Source organism: Morus notabilis, unplaced genomic scaffold (genome assembly GCF_000414095.1).
Source record: "Morus notabilis unplaced genomic scaffold, ASM41409v2 Scaffold977, whole genome shotgun sequence".
NCBI lineage: Eukaryota > Viridiplantae > Streptophyta > Magnoliopsida > Rosales > Moraceae > Morus > Morus notabilis.
In genome coordinates, this window is record NW_010356730.1 from 289,534 (window position 1) to 305,118 (window position 15,585).

General features: G+C 36.7%; 2 protein-coding genes across 3 annotated transcripts; both read left to right on the forward strand.

The window, feature by feature from the left end:
• The first annotated feature begins 428 nt into the window (after positions 1–428).
• Positions 429–3,530, forward strand: LOC112090298. Its single transcript, XM_024161262.1, has 3 exons — positions 429–856; positions 2,065–2,385; positions 2,490–3,530. Exons 1-3 carry the CDS (start codon positions 650–652, stop codon positions 2,526–2,528), a joined length of 567 nt encoding a protein of 188 aa, XP_024017030.1. The 5' UTR covers positions 429–649; the 3' UTR covers positions 2,529–3,530.
• Positions 3,531–9,162: 5,632 nt separating this feature from the next.
• Positions 9,163–13,107, forward strand: LOC21393236 (probable WRKY transcription factor 32). 2 transcript variants are annotated; one of them, XM_024161221.1, is made up of 5 exons: positions 9,163–9,557; positions 9,651–9,700; positions 11,004–11,698; positions 11,805–11,963; positions 12,473–13,107. In XM_024161221.1, the coding sequence occupies exons 1-5, from the start codon at positions 9,311–9,313 to the stop codon at positions 12,828–12,830; spliced, it is 1,509 nt and encodes a 502-aa protein (XP_024016989.1). In that variant the 5' UTR covers positions 9,163–9,310; the 3' UTR covers positions 12,831–13,107. The 2 variants fall into 2 exon arrangements, with proteins under 2 accessions (XP_024016989.1, XP_024016991.1); XM_024161223.1 differs by having other exon boundaries at positions 9,163–9,551.
• The last annotated feature ends 2,478 nt before the right edge of the window (positions 13,108–15,585 follow it).

Genomic DNA, 15,585 nt, shown 5'->3' on the forward strand with positions numbered 1-15,585 from the left:
AAGGACTTGATTTTACGACCTTCAAATTTAAAAGAATGTTTTTATTATCAGAGTGCCTTTTAGAAACTACCTTCCATATTTGTTGCTAACTCAGTGGTTATGTACCTGTGCATGTATTGTCTAGTGTTGAGGCATTGTTTTGAGATGAGTTGTAAATTTGAATACTATGACTTTGAAATTCACTAAAAAGATCTCAGAACTTTAATAAATAAGGTGCCGTTTGGAAGCTGTATTCCGAATCAGGATTCTGGGTCACGTGGGAGAATCTACGTTTGGAGGCCCAAAATCACGGAGCTGGCCCAAAATCAAAAGTTACTTTTAGGATCACTTTGGATCCTGATTCCAAAATCAGGGAGGGCCCTGATTCAGCCCGTTCCCAAATCAGAGCACAGTGTCCCTATGTGCTCCCCCCGAGTAATGACCCCCACCACTCTACCGACCATTTTTCCCTTGGCCAGAGAATCTCCACCCTTTCTCTGTGCGTTTCTCGAATGAGTTTGCTGAGCATCTCCTCAGCCTTTCCAGTTTTTCTCCTCTCTTTTCTTTCGGTTTCTGCTCCTCTTCCCGGTGGACTCCTCTTAAGTAGCCCAACCCACGGCGGACTCCTCTTAAGCAGCCCAACCCATGGTGGACTCCTCTTCTGGAGTTGATGAGAAATGCTTCAAGTGCTCGAGTGATTGTGAACAATCGACGGAAGCTCCACATTTGGTACCAATTTCGCCGATACTACCAAGGTAAGGCCATTTATCGCCTTCACCGGAGAGGAAACAAACGAGGAATTTACAAAAGTCCATCTGTGTTTGGAGCTCTGCCGGCGGTGTCCTTCATCTCCTCGTCGGACTCGAACTCGGTGAGGGTATGTCACCCTCACTTTATTTTCCAATTTGTGTGTAAAGATCAATACCTGGAATGGGATATGTTCGAACGGCAGCATGTGTGGTTTTTCTCTTTTACATTTTGTCAGATGCATGAAAATGATATAGAGGGAACTGATTGGGTTTAGGGCTTTCTATGAATGTGCTATCAATAGATTATAGCATGGATAGTTGTTTTTGTGAATGAAATTTCTGTAGGTAGAATATAGCATCTTGTGTTGTATGGGTTGTAGTTGGGGGAAAATTTTCGAACAGCCTGCACCTTCGTTCTTTTGTTGGTGTTTATGTGTTGTGTACATATAAGGAAGTGAATTGATTTATGGCCGATTAGTTTGCTGTGTGTCACGAGAGGATTGAATTTGCTTCCTCTGTTTTCACTTTACTGCTTAAGTTGATGGCACTGTAAATGAGTGATGTTAAACAAATTTTTGGTGGATCTAGGGTCTCCCATATAGGACTTCAAAAAAATGGTAATAGATATACTTCTTAATTTTGTGAAATACTCGGTTGAAACAAGTGAAGCTAAACTCGGCAGATAGATGCATTTGAAAGATAATGAATCAACAAAAACAAAATGGAAGATAATGAATCACATAAAAAGTTACATAATATGGAAACCATTCTTGTACCGTAATCACTTTGTTTTCTAGCATAGTACCAAAACAAGCACACAGATACATCAATCAAGGAATTTTAATTAGATGCTAACATTGGAAACACACCAAAATAGGTTTTTTACACAAAATAACTTTACAAAGTATGTGCCTGAGGAACAAGTAAAGCATCCTTTAAAGCATTTTACATCTAAAATTAAAATGCACTAAAAGTTTACATTCATATGATTATAATCATATACAGAGCATAAAATGCACATAAAATTTTCCTTGCAGCATTCTTTAAGTTCTTGTTGCTGTTGTGTAATAAGAAGCATAGATACGTGATTGGGTTCTTAGTATGCACATAAATTTCACAATGTGTCGCTCCTTGAGTGTCTTGATTATATTAGAAGGTTTTTTTTGTCTTGTGTGGTGTGATGGTGGACTATTTTTGCTTCTTAAATTGTCGGTGGCTTCTCTTTCATGTTCTTGGTTGTGAATTTTTTTGGTGGTTTCGCTTAAATTGTCGTTGTAAGTTTGTGCCCTGTTTTTGCACGCATTGGACTCCTCTTGCTTGTCCTATGCGTGTGTAGATGCCTAGGAAAAATCCAGATGAGAGGTCATTGTATTGGAGTCCCGCTGCAGAGGCGTTTCTACTTGAGCGACTATACGAATACAATGACACAAACCACGGGAAGCTACTAGATTCTCGTGACTACAACCAATGGGCTGTTCAGATGGCCACTTTTTTCGATGGATATGTACCCGACGGTGAGTGGCTGAGGGAGAAAAGCTGCCGACTTGGCAACCTTTACACAACGTATAAAATGCTGCAAAACCATACAGGAGTAGGGTGGGATCCTATCAGTAAAACTTTCACATGCTCGGAGGAACTGCAGACATCTCTTTGCAAGGTAATATGTGTGATTCATTACTCCTCCAGTAGTCATAATAGTTAGAGGTTACACTTTTGTAATTAAGTGTAACAAACTTACCAATTTCATTCTAATTTTGTTAGAGACATCGTGAAGCGAAAACATTGTTCACTCATGGTTAGAAGCTAAATGAGACGTACTTGGTGGCCGTTTTCCCTTCAAGAGTTATGGCGTCTAGTTCAGGTGCATATCAACCTGCCGCGCAAGTAGAGCCAATGGATGATGTTGCTGCTGGGGATGAACAACCACAACCTTACCAGAATGCTCCTTACCAAAACAATGATGATGACGAGATTCGTACTGAGCTTCGCAACCGCGTGGAAAGTTTTGGAAGGTGAAATGTGACCAATGTTGCCTCATCTTCATGAGTGATTAGAAAGAATTAGAAAAGGTCACGCAAATCCAATGACAGTTCATGAGAGAAGTTGCTTGATATGGTTAGGGACATGCGCGACGATTTGCGAGAGGACATTCGTTCAAGCAAAGAGAGCCTACCGAGTAACAACACTGTCAATGGACCAAGTGAAGCGGATATCATCCTAGCATTGCTCTCGGAAATGGGAATTGACCCGCGTACGCAAGCCTATGCCTTCGAAAAAATAATGGCATCTGCCACGTGGTGGCCAGTTTGGCATAAACTGGGTGATCCCATTAGGAGGGCCTTCTTAAACGACTTCGTTGACGTGCCAAAAACTCTCTTTGTTTATCAGGTTCCTAATCCATATAGCCAGCTGCCTTAGAACTTCTCTCCCGGGCCAAATCCATACAACCAGCCTCAACATTCCTTCCACCAGCCATTGAACCCCTATAGCCAGCCCCCTAATCCATTCCACCAGCCTTCAAACCCTTATACCAATCCACCTAGCACTTAAATGTTTGGTGCCCTGTTTCTATTTAAGAGTTAAGTTATATTAAATGGTCGATTTTCCCTTAATATTGGATCACAGATTAGTGTTTAGTACCATATTGTCGAGTGTAAGCCTTATTTCACTCTTTGTTGGTGTATCGGTTTACTTTCATTCTTTGTTGTATGAGACTATGTTGTGTACTATTGTATGAGACTGTCTTGTGTACTATTGTTTGAGACTGTGTTGCTGAGTACACCCAGCAAAGTCAGCCGGTTTACATTCATTTTTTAAATTGATGACAAGCTTCTGTTTGTGGACATAGACTTGTTTTTATGCTTTTGACGTTTGCTAGTTGAGCTTAACAGCAAGTTGTGCTGTCGTCTTTAGGTTGTCTTATCTTTAGTTTCTAAGCTGACGTAGAAGGAATTTTTCTGGGATATTGCATTTATTTGTGTTTAACTTAATGACAATGTTAAAAGTTATATTTGTATGTCATATGTTAAATTGTGAACCAGCAGGATGCAGCTTGAAAATGAGGAACGAAATAGAAGAATGTCTTGAAGGCACCGACGGAGGTTTATGACCGCAATAGGTGCAGCCACAGCTGGAGCCGTTTAATTTTTCTAACGACAAAGTAAGAAGGCCGATGCACATTTCTTCTTTAAAGAGTATGGACAAGGTAAATGAGTATTAGCAAACAATAATGAGACTGTAATGTTTAACAAGGTACGTATGGGACCATGTGATTTTATGATTCTTTGTGAAATACTAACTAAGAGAGATTTGTTACAATCCTTATACAATATGAGCGTACCTGAACAATTATTTGTGTTCTTAACAATCGTTGCACAAAGTCAAAGTAATCGTGAATCACAAGACGCATGGTAACATTTTGGGAAGACCATATAACGCAGGTTTACTTAAGTTTTAGATGCTATTTGTGCACTACGTGATGATTTCATTAAGCCCCCAAACTATGACAAAGTTCTTAAATTTTTACGTGCCAACCGTCAGAGATACGGTACATGGTTCAACGTAAGTTGTGTTGCTCTTTTACATCTAATTTTTTAACTATCTATCATTGGTCTTCTTAAATATACGTTGATAAATATGTTTATATTATACTTATGTGCAAAACTTTTACTTGAAATGGTCAGGACTGTGTAGGCGCAATTGATGGTACTCATGTACCTTGTACACCAATTAGTGTTCATAATCCAACGGCTTATCAAAATAGAAAGGGTGTGAACTCCCAGACCATATTGGCAGCATGCTCCTTTGATATGAAGTTCACATACATATTATCCGGTTGGGAAGGCTCAGCCCACGATGCTCGAGTGCTCGTGGATGCGCTTGAAAATCCTAGGTTTCAGTTCCCATGTCCCCCACTAGGTTACACTTCATAATGTCTTCCTACTTATGGCTATTTATTGTTATGGGCCCCAATTTGTAGCCTAATTTAGATTTGTTGCCCAGAAAAATACTATCTTGTTGATGCGGCGTATGCGAACAATGATTTTTTTCTCGCTCCGTACAGAGGTGAGACTTACCATTTGCCTGATTACAAAAAGAGAAGCGGTGGATTTCACAGACCTATGGATATTTTTAACTACAAACACTCATCATTGAGAAAGTTTATAGAGCGAACATTTAGGATTTGAAAGACTAGGTTCCCTATCCTAAGGTTGCCTAATAATACATATCCAATTAATAAACAAGTGAAGATTCTAGTTGCCTGTGCAATACTACATAATTTCATTCTCATAGTTAATGAGGATGACCCGTTTTAAGTCAATACCACCGTGATGGTTTATTTGTAAGTGAAATAGATCCAAACAATGATGATGAATTTGATGATGATGATAATGATGGCAATGTCCTGAAGGGCTAGTTGTAACGGTAGGTAGTGTTAGTTGTTCAGAGATGGGTCGTTTTAAGGATCGCCTTGCGAATGAAATGTGAGTGGAATACCAAAGAAGCTGTGTGGGATAAGGTTGAAAGTACATATAAGCAATGAGATTCTATCTCTATTACTTCATATTCATGTATCCATTATATTCGCATAAAATTATTGACGTTCGTAATATACGTTTGTATTATGTGAATAATTTCTCTTTTCAATCTGAATGCTTGTTATTTGTCTTACTTTTTGGCTATTGGCACATTTTTTTCATTTATTTGTCATTTAACTTATTATAATTTTGAGATATAATTTTTTGCATTTAATTTATTTTTTCTAATATTTTGTTTTTTTTTTCTAATATTTCATTTTTTAAAATTATATTCTTTTAAATTACACCTAACATAATTTACAAGGCCAAAAGTTGGTTCTTATTTTGGGCATGGTTCAAAATCAGAAAATAAGACAACCAAACACTAGTTTTAATCATATTTCAGGTTAGAATCAGAATCATGTCTATACACATCCAAACAAATGTTTCAATCACTATGAATCATGATTCAAATCATGAATCATGATTCTGAATTTAAAAGACTCAAATCATGAATCATGATTCTGAATCTAAAGACTCAAATCACTCTGATTCCAATCCTTATATCAAACACCACCTGTCTTGAGTTGTCTCTCTCTCTTCTTCTTCTTCTTCTTGTCTTTTTTTTTTTTTTTCCCGATGGAAAAAACTACACAAACACACACAATCGGTAGTACTTCTTGACGGCTATTATATACATATGTAGATATAGATATCATTTTTCAATATGCTTTTTCAGTCCTTTGGTTTCTAAATTACTACTTTGAAAAACCATCGGCAGTACTATACAATCAATAGTTCTTGTGCTATTCGATTTTCAAAGCTTTAGAGAGAAAAATTATAATATTCTAAGGGTCTGTTTAGTTCGCTGATTCGAGTTGAGATGTGTCTTTATGTGAGAGCTTTTTACTGTAATAAAAAAGTTAGATATGATTACTTGTGAGAGCTTTTTACTGTAGAAAACTCAAATTTTAAACTCGAATCAGCGAAATGAACGGAGCCTAAGTTTAATCAAAATAGCTCTCAATCTTGTTATCATTGTGCACTCAACAATCCAGAGCAAGTCTGAGAGAAGCTGAAAGCAGATTGTGTTTGGAGTACGTCAATTAGACCGGGAGCTAGCTGCAAACTTGGCCATGCCCATGCAAGCTTGAGCTGTCCACCGCGTTTAAGAGGCTATTTTGTCTCATACAATTAGGGGTACAATTTAAATATGTCTAGATGGGTAATGGTAAAATAATATTTTTCACATGAGTTGTAAACTAGGTAGCATCCACTGTGAACTTTAATCACCTAACGATTTCCTAATTTTGATTAGTTGCAAATAAACATCTCAGAGATGCCACTATAAAGCAACTTTCTAGCCAGCAAATGTCAAGCATAGTTCTCGCCAGTGTTTCTGTGGAATCATTTAGTGCCCCAAGCATAATTTTGGCCAATATGTTCAAACCCAATTGGTACAACTTTCACTTTTTTTTTTTTTGCAGGTAAGACTTTCTCTCAATTTACTTAGTAGACAAACAAGAGAGATGCGTATTAAAAGATATAATTCTTTTTTTTTTTTTGAAAAAGAAATTAAGGTTATAAATGCAAATTACATGTGAAACTAAGAGACTTTTCTCCAAATATAAAAAATAAAACAAAAGACTAACAAAATAGGGATAATCTTGATAAATACCCTTTAAAAGTGTATGAGTCATGATTTTTACCCTTCCTTCTTGATTCATAATCTTTTTAGTCAAATAATTACACTAATAAAAAGATATTTATCAAGAGTAAATAATAAATGTCTAAATTTATATACACTTAAAGGTAAATTCTTTATTTTTTTTTTTTTAAAAGAGAGGTACTTGATTCTTTCTTTCTTAAGGTATTAGTTTCGTTTGGAAAAGCATAAATTCAACAAGTTTAGTGGAGCACATTTGACATTGTCATCTCTTTCGCTAAGGCCATGAAAGTCTCTTATTGTTGTCAGCCTAAAAAGGGAAGTTTTTAGAGAGCTTTTTGACCAAAACATTTGCGAAAGTGTAAAGAATATGGTTACATATAAAGGAGGTTGGAGAATAACCCAAAAAATTGTTCCACCCCAACTTCACTAAGCAGCTGAAGCTGCATTCTCCAATGCCACCGTATTTCCTTACCTTAGATTCACTTGTTAAATTTAGGGCTTTTTTTCCCCTTCAAAATTATACTCTACATTTTGAGATGATGAAATGATCACATTTATACTTTTAGATTTCAAATTTGTACTCAATTCATACATTTTTCTCGTTCAATAATCAATTTCAACCATTAAAAAAAAAACACCTTTAAAGAAAAAAAAAAAGAACAAGAATAAGAAAAAAATTAAGAAAAATTAAAAATATAAAGGTAACATGAATTTAAAATTGAAGTTATAAATGTGACAGTTCAAAATACAAGGTATATTATTTTTTGATAACTTTAAAATGTAGGATATAATTTTAAAAAAAAAACCTTTAAATTTATTATGAACATTTTTTTTTCTCGATTTGTGTAAATGAGAGAGAATCAATGATGTTGTTAGTCACTTAAAAGTAATTATTTGAACCACAAATAAAACAAAAAGAGGACCAGTTCACAATGAATGGGAAAAGTCGTTACCTGGCGTAATTTCTTACTACTATGCCGGCACCATCAATAATTTCAATATAATACATATATTATTCTTGGAATATGCGGCTGGTATATATATTATAATGGGACATAACTACTTTCTAGTTCTTTCTATTCATCTGTGATTTGTTGGTAATCCCAAAAGCAAAAGCACTTTATTTGCATTAAAAAAATGAGCACTTAGTAATTAATTAAGGACACTCCTATCATAAACATGCTAGGTTGTTCTTTTGTAATAAAATTCAGAAAAAGTTAAAACTCAAGTTACAATTTTATTTAAGTTCACGTTCTTTTAAGTTCTAACTTTATTCAATTTTATTCAAGTTACAACTTTAACTCAAATTATAACTCAAATTCAACTCAAAAATTATACTCAAGTCACACTCTAGTCACACTCTAAAAGAACAGGCCGCAAGTTTTTCAAAAGTAAAATTCAAGGCACTCGACTAACTAAAAAATGCACGCATCCAAAGGCGTATAGATAATTGAACATGCTATAATTTTTCTATTACCAATATACTATTTCCAAAAATAGAAATCTCCATTGCTTGTGAGACTCATTTTAAGAAATATGACAAAAAAGAATCTTAAAATTTTTCCTTTATAAAATTATATCTTGGATTAAATAACTTGTGTCCAATTTGGCCTTCATAGTAGGACATGTGCCACAACATACTAGCCATTATTTAAAAAAAAAAAAAAATCCTTTGGCTCTTCTAAAAGTTAGAACTATAATACAATCAACAATTTTTGGTCGTGCCACAATTTTTTAAAATTGAACGATGATTTAAGTAGTTTTTAGTAAATGGGACCCAACAACAAAATAATTCAACGGTCTAATTATAATCATCATCTAATGGCTTAAAATACATTGTTGTATGGTGCATAATTCTACACACAGATTATTTTTCTTGAATAAGGGTAATAAGCCGTTAATAGAAGAACATTAGAGGTCTTTAATAGGCAAGTTTTTTTAAATTAAAAAAAAAAAAGTCAGTGAAAAACACACTTCCCCAGGCCAAATAAAATAGTATCAAAATGGGTCCTTATGTCCGAGTCAAAGAGACCAGAAACAGACGGCCGCAAAAGGAACCGTCAAGTCAGGAAGATCGACGGTGATCCAAGCACCTGATTTAACGGATGAATCGACGGCTTCCGTTACACCCTCACGAAAACCACCTGAGAGTCAACCTCAGTCAAAGACATATATACCCCCACTCCCCAAATCTCCATTCTTCAAAAGCAACTCTCTCTCTCCAAAAAAACTCTCCCTCTCTAGCCCCTTCGTAAACATAAGAGAATCCGAGAAAGAAACGCATACAATTACGTTTCGGTTTCGGGTTTTTCTTCCCGTTTCGACGGTTTAAATAAAACCCACAGCGAACAATTTCGGCACTTTACCCTCTCTCTCTCTCGAGCAGAGAATCGGCCATGGCTGAGCACGAGAGCTCCGAAGCTCTCGAAGTGGAAAACGTAAAGCGAAACGAAGAAGAGGATGAGGAGGAAGAAGAAGAAGAAGAGGAGGATGAGGTAGTAGGCGATGAAGGTGACGAGGAGAGAGACCGCGAATTGCGAGACGGCGAATTGCAGAGCTCAGAACCGAACTCCAAAGACTCTCGATTGGAAACCCTAGCTTTGCCTTCTTCACTGGAGTCGTTAGAGAAGGATCAGTGTACTGGTAGTTTTTAGCTTTTTGGTTTTTCGGTTTTGTATTGTGGAATTGTTATAGTAAGGAAAATGATTTTTTTTCCTTTTTTTTTTTATCTGTCAGATGTGCAGATGAATTGTACGTCCAAGAGGAACACTGGAGCTCAATCCAAAGTGAGTCATTGATTTTTGGATTATTTTTTTTTAAATTTTGGCATTTTATTTTTTCTTTTCTGAATTTCGAGTGTTTTTTGTTTGGCTCTGTTTCTCGGATCTATTATCATGAAATTGAAAACCCGTGTGATGATTTTTCTGGTTTGTACTCTATTTACCTACATATAAAATTGGGAAATGCATCTCATGTATGAAATTTGGGGAATTCATTTTTAGTCGTTTTTGGCTTTTTCCGCCGTTTATTGATATTATTGATTAGTGTTCTGGGTTATAATACCAAGAGATAGTTGAAAGCAATATTGACTACATGTTTTACTTGTTAATTGAGCAAAAATGAGGTTTTCTTTGATCATTTCTACCTTTCGGCAGATGTGTTTGGTGAAATAAGTTACATTTTCTGGTAGTTTGTCGGTAGCTTTGACCCTTTTGTATTTGTTATGTGGATTTAGATGAAAAATAAACCTAGAATCTAGAATAAATGTGAGACCAGCTGTGACACGCTAAAGAATTTGCTGAAAATCTCTGGAAATTTCTTATTCACGTATCTTAGTAAAATCAGGAAAGTTTTGAGGTCTTGAGGATGTAACTAAACGAAGTAAACTCAATTCTTTTTGGATGGAAGTGTTGTTTGTAGTGGATTAAAGAAGATCCATGGTAAGGAGAAATATTTTTGTTATGATATACCCGATATAATTTATCCAAGCATGATGTATAAAAGCGGAACAAATCAACATCTTGGTACAATGAAAATTTGTCTTTGGAAATTCCATACTCCTTTCTTTTTCATGTTCTAAGAGATTAAATATGAAGAAAATATATGGAGTGCACCTCTTTATCTAACTTTGTATTCACATTTATGAGAGTATGAATAAAAAGGGCCCTGTCTTGTTGGGTGTGGGGCTTTTAGTACTTACGCTGTAGAAGATTGATGAAAGTCACCCAACCTTGTTAATTATAAAGATTCTTTTTGCGTAGTTTGTTATGAAATTCAGCGTAATCGCTACTTCTCAACTTTGGTCTACACTAATTCAGATGTCTCTGAGCTTGTGGAATTTGCGGTGAAAAGCTTACCTCTTGCTAAATTGCTTCTTCCACATATGATTCACACCTATAAGTCATGAAGGTTTGCCTTGCAGCAATGTTAGTTGTAAAGATACAAAATCCAAATAGTGATGACTACATCTTGAATTACATAATTTTCACTGCCATAGCTCCAGATTCTATCTCTTTCTTTTTATGTATGCTCTACTGTATTTGGTCTCTTTCTTTTTATACTCTATAATTTTGTTTAATTATTACTCAGGAGCAAGTTGAGGTACTTAATGAAGAAAATCAGGCTGTCTCAATCGGCCAAGATGCTGAAGCTCCTACAGAAAGGCAGTTAATAGTGTGTGGACGTTTGTCCGACGAGCTATCACCAACATCTGTTACCCAATCTATTTCATCTGCACCAAGTCCAACTCCACTACAGAAACTATCACCATTAAAGGAAAAGGATCTTCGTAAGACAGAGGCAGACCTGAAAAACTCTTCATCCCTTAAAACTCTATCTCCTATTTCTGTCTTAAAGATCCCTTCTTCTGATGGTTATAACTGGCGGAAATATGGTCAGAAGCAAGTAAAGAGTCCTGAAGGTTCTCGAAGCTATTACAAATGCACACATTCAGAGTGCTATGCTAAAAAGATTGAATGTTGTGATCACTCAGGCTCTGTGACAGAAATTGTATACAAAAGCCAGCATTCTCATGATCCTCCTAAAAAGAGCAACAGTGCAAGGGAAGCTAAGGCTTCATCCACTGAGCGTATTTCTGGAACTAAAGTTTCAAAACAGCCGTGTAGAGTCCCTAAAGATGCAGATCCATCCACATCTGCAAAAGAAAGTATACATGAAACACCTCCGTTTTCTGAAAGAAAACGGCAGAACTCAATCAACTCTGATGAGAATGGTGAAGTTATGGTCAAGGAGGAGCATGCCAATGAACCAGAGACAAAACGAAGGCAAGTCTACAATGAAATTGGAAAACCTCAATTTGTTCTCTGATGAACTTTCACTTTCTTCGAAAAGGAGATTTTTTGATTTCTTGTTTTAATTTGTTCTGACCAGATTGAAGAAAAGTCACTTGGAATATTCAGGGCCTCTCTTGAAACCTAGCAAGAAGCCTAAATTCGTCGTGCATGCAGCTGGCGATGTTGGAATTTCAGGTGATGGATACAGGTGGCGGAAATATGGGCAGAAAATGGTGAAGGGAAATCCTCACCCGAGGTGCATATCTATGCCATGGTTATTTTCTTTGTAGTCTTTTTGTCTTTGCATTTTTGACATGATTGATTAGTGTGTGAAACTTATGCTGCTTCTGTTTAGAGTTATATGGTGCGTGGTCTATGTCTCATTTTTCTCAATGCTCTACCTCTATCTGGTTAATTAAGTGTGGTTTGCCTTAGATGTTAAAATTTTCTCTACTTCAAAATTGTGCACGATTAAGACAATGCTTGCAATTCCAGATTGCACTGATTTTGTGAAAGGAGGTCTAATCAGTAATATAACATATGGATGAATAGTCAATCCATCTTACGCTAAAATCATGTTGAATAGTGCATCATAAACTCGCTGCTATCTTGAGTATTTGCAAGTGCCTGCGAGATATGATTGGTGTAGATTTTGTTTCGTAAAGCAATTAATTTCTCAGTTTTTACTAAAGATTCAGTGACCACTTCAGTTTGTTTTAGATTCAGTTCCATTTACCGATAGTCTGCTTGAATATGATTTTTCAGAAACTACTATAGATGCACTTCTGCTGGCTGTCCTGTAAGAAAGCATATCGAGACGGCAGTAGACAACATGAACGCCGTCATTATAACCTACAAGGGCATACATGACCACGACATGCCAGTACCGAAAAAGCGACATGGCCTTCCAAGTGCTCCTCTAGTTGCCGCCGCTGCTCCTGCTTCCATGAACAATACGCAGGTCAAGAAATCCGAGACCATTCAAAAGCAAGTCTCTTCAACCCAATGGTCAGTGGACAATGAGGGGGAGTTGACTGGTGAAGCCTTGGACCTTGGGGGCGAGAAGGCAATGGAATCAGCTCGAACTTTGTTGAGCATAGGATTTGAAATTAAACCTTGTTGAGAGCTTCCCCCTTCTGGCCCAAGGAATAATATTAGAGAACTATTGAGGTTTGTATACATAAAGTTATCAGATTGTCAGAGTTGTTTTTCCTTTTCTTTTTTGTTTTTCTTCTTTTTTTTCACATTTCCAGTTTCTTTTTATCTATTGCTTTCTTTCTTTGGCTGCAGTCTATCAGTCCACAGTTGTGCATATTCGGTAATGTACACTTTAGGCTACTTGTTTGGGATAGGATAATTTAATGGGTAATTATTGAATCCGATTGCAAGGCTTCGTTTCATTTCTTCTCTTTTCTTTTTTTGGGGCGTCATTTTTTAGTTACGAGGGATGGTCTAGCCTTAAATTCTCATTGAACTTTATCATAATGCTTATAATTTAAAGTTCTAAAAAGGCAAACAAGATTACAATAATTAAATAGATGCAGACTCTAATATAGTCGCAAATGAACACTAAATTCGAGGATCTAACTTTCCCCAACCATGATAATGAACATGAACAAAAGCGATGCACCCCAGCACTTTAGGTGCTAATTTGGTTGACAACTTGAAATCTGTAAAGTATTTAGAAAACACTAGCTCATAGAATCGAGGACTCGAGATAGAATTCGACTGCAGTGAGTTAGCTTTTCCCCGAGATACTTTTGAAACGGTTTTCTGAAATAAAAGAGCATGAACAGTGGCTAAAAGATGGCCATTTTTCACCCCGTTTTGTTGCGGTGTGTCAACACGAGATGAATCATTTTGTGGAAAATAGGAAGGATATTGCGCACATTAGACTTTCGATTTAACAAATAAATCCTCAAAACTAAAGTACAATCATCAATGAACGAGACAAATCATCAGGCTCTCAAAATGTGGGGAAGTCGTGAAGGATCCCAAATATTTACTATGGATCAAAGAAAAGGGTCTTGAAAATCTTTCATTACTTTAAGGAAAAGAAACACATTGATGTTAAGCAAATTCACAAACATTGCTATGAAAACTGTTTACATTAACATTTCGAAACAAAGAGAGAAACATGAGACTAAGAACTCTAAAGGAAAGATGCCCTAATCAAAAGTGATGAAGCCAAATTTGATCTTCATTGTAAGAGGTGTTGATGGATAAAAAGCATAAAGGTAATCGGCTCCCATTATTCACTTGGCCACTAGGTAACTCAAGATAGTAAAGTCCATAGCTTTCCTTAGCACATCCAATCGTCCACCTTGTGACTTATTCCCGAAATAAACACAAATTAAATTAGGAGAAAACACCACGCTGCAATTTAGATCCTTTGTGAGTTGATGAATAGACACAAGATTAGTAGAGAGTTTAGGAACAACTAGGACATTTCTTAAGGTTAGAGATGCACTTAAGACTATCTCCTTTGTCGGCAATAGTGGCCAGAGATCCGTCAGCAATGGGTGATTTTTCTATTGCCTGGTCATATGGTCAGTTATCCCTAAGTTAACGACTCAGAAACTGGAGAGGTTCAAGTAGCCTTAGGTTTCTCTAAGGAGTCGAGAAGTGATCTTAGTCGACCGATGTACTCCTTATTGAATTCGGTCTGCTCTAAGCCACCAGAATTCGATAAATCATGCGGGGCGTTTCACTAGAGTGAGACATGCGCGCTTGACTTTGCTGCGGTCCACCTCTAGGACCTCTATTCTGCTGAGAGATTTGTGGTTTTCCCTGAAGCTTCTAGCAGGTTGTCCTTGGTGTGGCGTGGTTTTTCGCTGCAAGTGCAACATATATTGTCTTTGTTCGAGGGCCGAAACTTCAGTTTTCCTGTTTCTGAGTAGGCAGCGTTGGTGGCCAAAGTTTTTTCAGGATCAACCCTCGGTTTTTTGTCATTGAGCTTTCAAAGTTAACATGGCTGATCCTTCAATTGGTTGAGAATCCAGCATCACTCCCCTCCGGTTTTCTTCTACAATAATGGAGATCATCTCTTTCAGTGAGGGTAAGTCCTCTTTTCCTAAGACCTGAACTCGAACCGAGTTAAGTACAAAGTTAAGACCAGCAAGGAAATAAGAAATCCTTTCCCTATCAACAAATCTTTCGAGCATCGCTGCATCCTCACTACACTTCATCTTTATAGTTTGATAATGATCTAACTTATGCCAAAGATTCTTGAACCCTAGAGGCAAGACATAATTAAGGAGTCTTCCTCATCTGATGTTGTAAACTTCAGTTCTGTTTGATCAGGACCAGCACCAAGCAACTGGCTCAATTTTCCTGTCTTTTAAAAAAGTTCAGACGAATTCAGACCATTGCAGATAATGTTTGCCATTCAGTTTGTTCAGCAACACCACCCCGGATTCTTGCTAAATAGTCTTTGAGGCGTTGGCTATAGATTATGTTGACATCACGAACACACACAAAAGAAGAGAAGGAAACAGAAGATGGAGAACTAGGTCGCAAAGATGGCGTGAAACAACAATTCAGGCCAAGAAGAGAAGGAAGGGCGATTAAGGCCGGCAGCATTTAAAAATCGAGAATTGGACAAGGCAAAAGACAATGGAGGATTTGAAAGGAAAATAAAAAGAGTCGTCGATCTGAAACCATGAGTGAAATCATAAATTCTATATTCATGAAAATAGTTGTCCAAAGAAACCAGAATATTATTTTACAAAATCTAAAGCTGTACTGAAACCAGAATATTGAAACATCTACACGAGTACTGTCGAAACTAACATCACACTGATATTCATCGCAATCACAAGATAACTTAATCATGATCGTGTCTGCGCAATGTTCTCAGGCTTATTGTAATCATAATT

Bases quoted from the DNA above. Each gene is read 5' to 3' on its own strand.
- LOC112090298 (XM_024161262.1), top strand. From the start codon at position 650: ATGAGAAATGCTTCAAGTGCTCGAGTGATTGTGAACAATCGACGGAAG. The intron at 857-2,064 runs GTATGTCACCCT...ATGCGTGTGTAG, and splicing joins CGGACTCGAACTCGGTGAGG to ATGCCTAGGAAAAATCCAGA. The intron at 2,386-2,489 runs GTAATATGTGTG...TAATTTTGTTAG, and splicing joins TGCAGACATCTCTTTGCAAG to AGACATCGTGAAGCGAAAAC.
- LOC21393236 (XM_024161221.1), top strand. From the start codon at position 9,311: ATGGCTGAGCACGAGAGCTCCGAAGCTCTCGAAGTGGAAAACGTAAAG. The intron at 11,699-11,804 runs GCAAGTCTACAA...TGTTCTGACCAG, and splicing joins GAACCAGAGACAAAACGAAG to ATTGAAGAAAAGTCACTTGG. The intron at 11,964-12,472 runs GTGCATATCTAT...ATGATTTTTCAG, and splicing joins AAGGGAAATCCTCACCCGAG to AAACTACTATAGATGCACTT.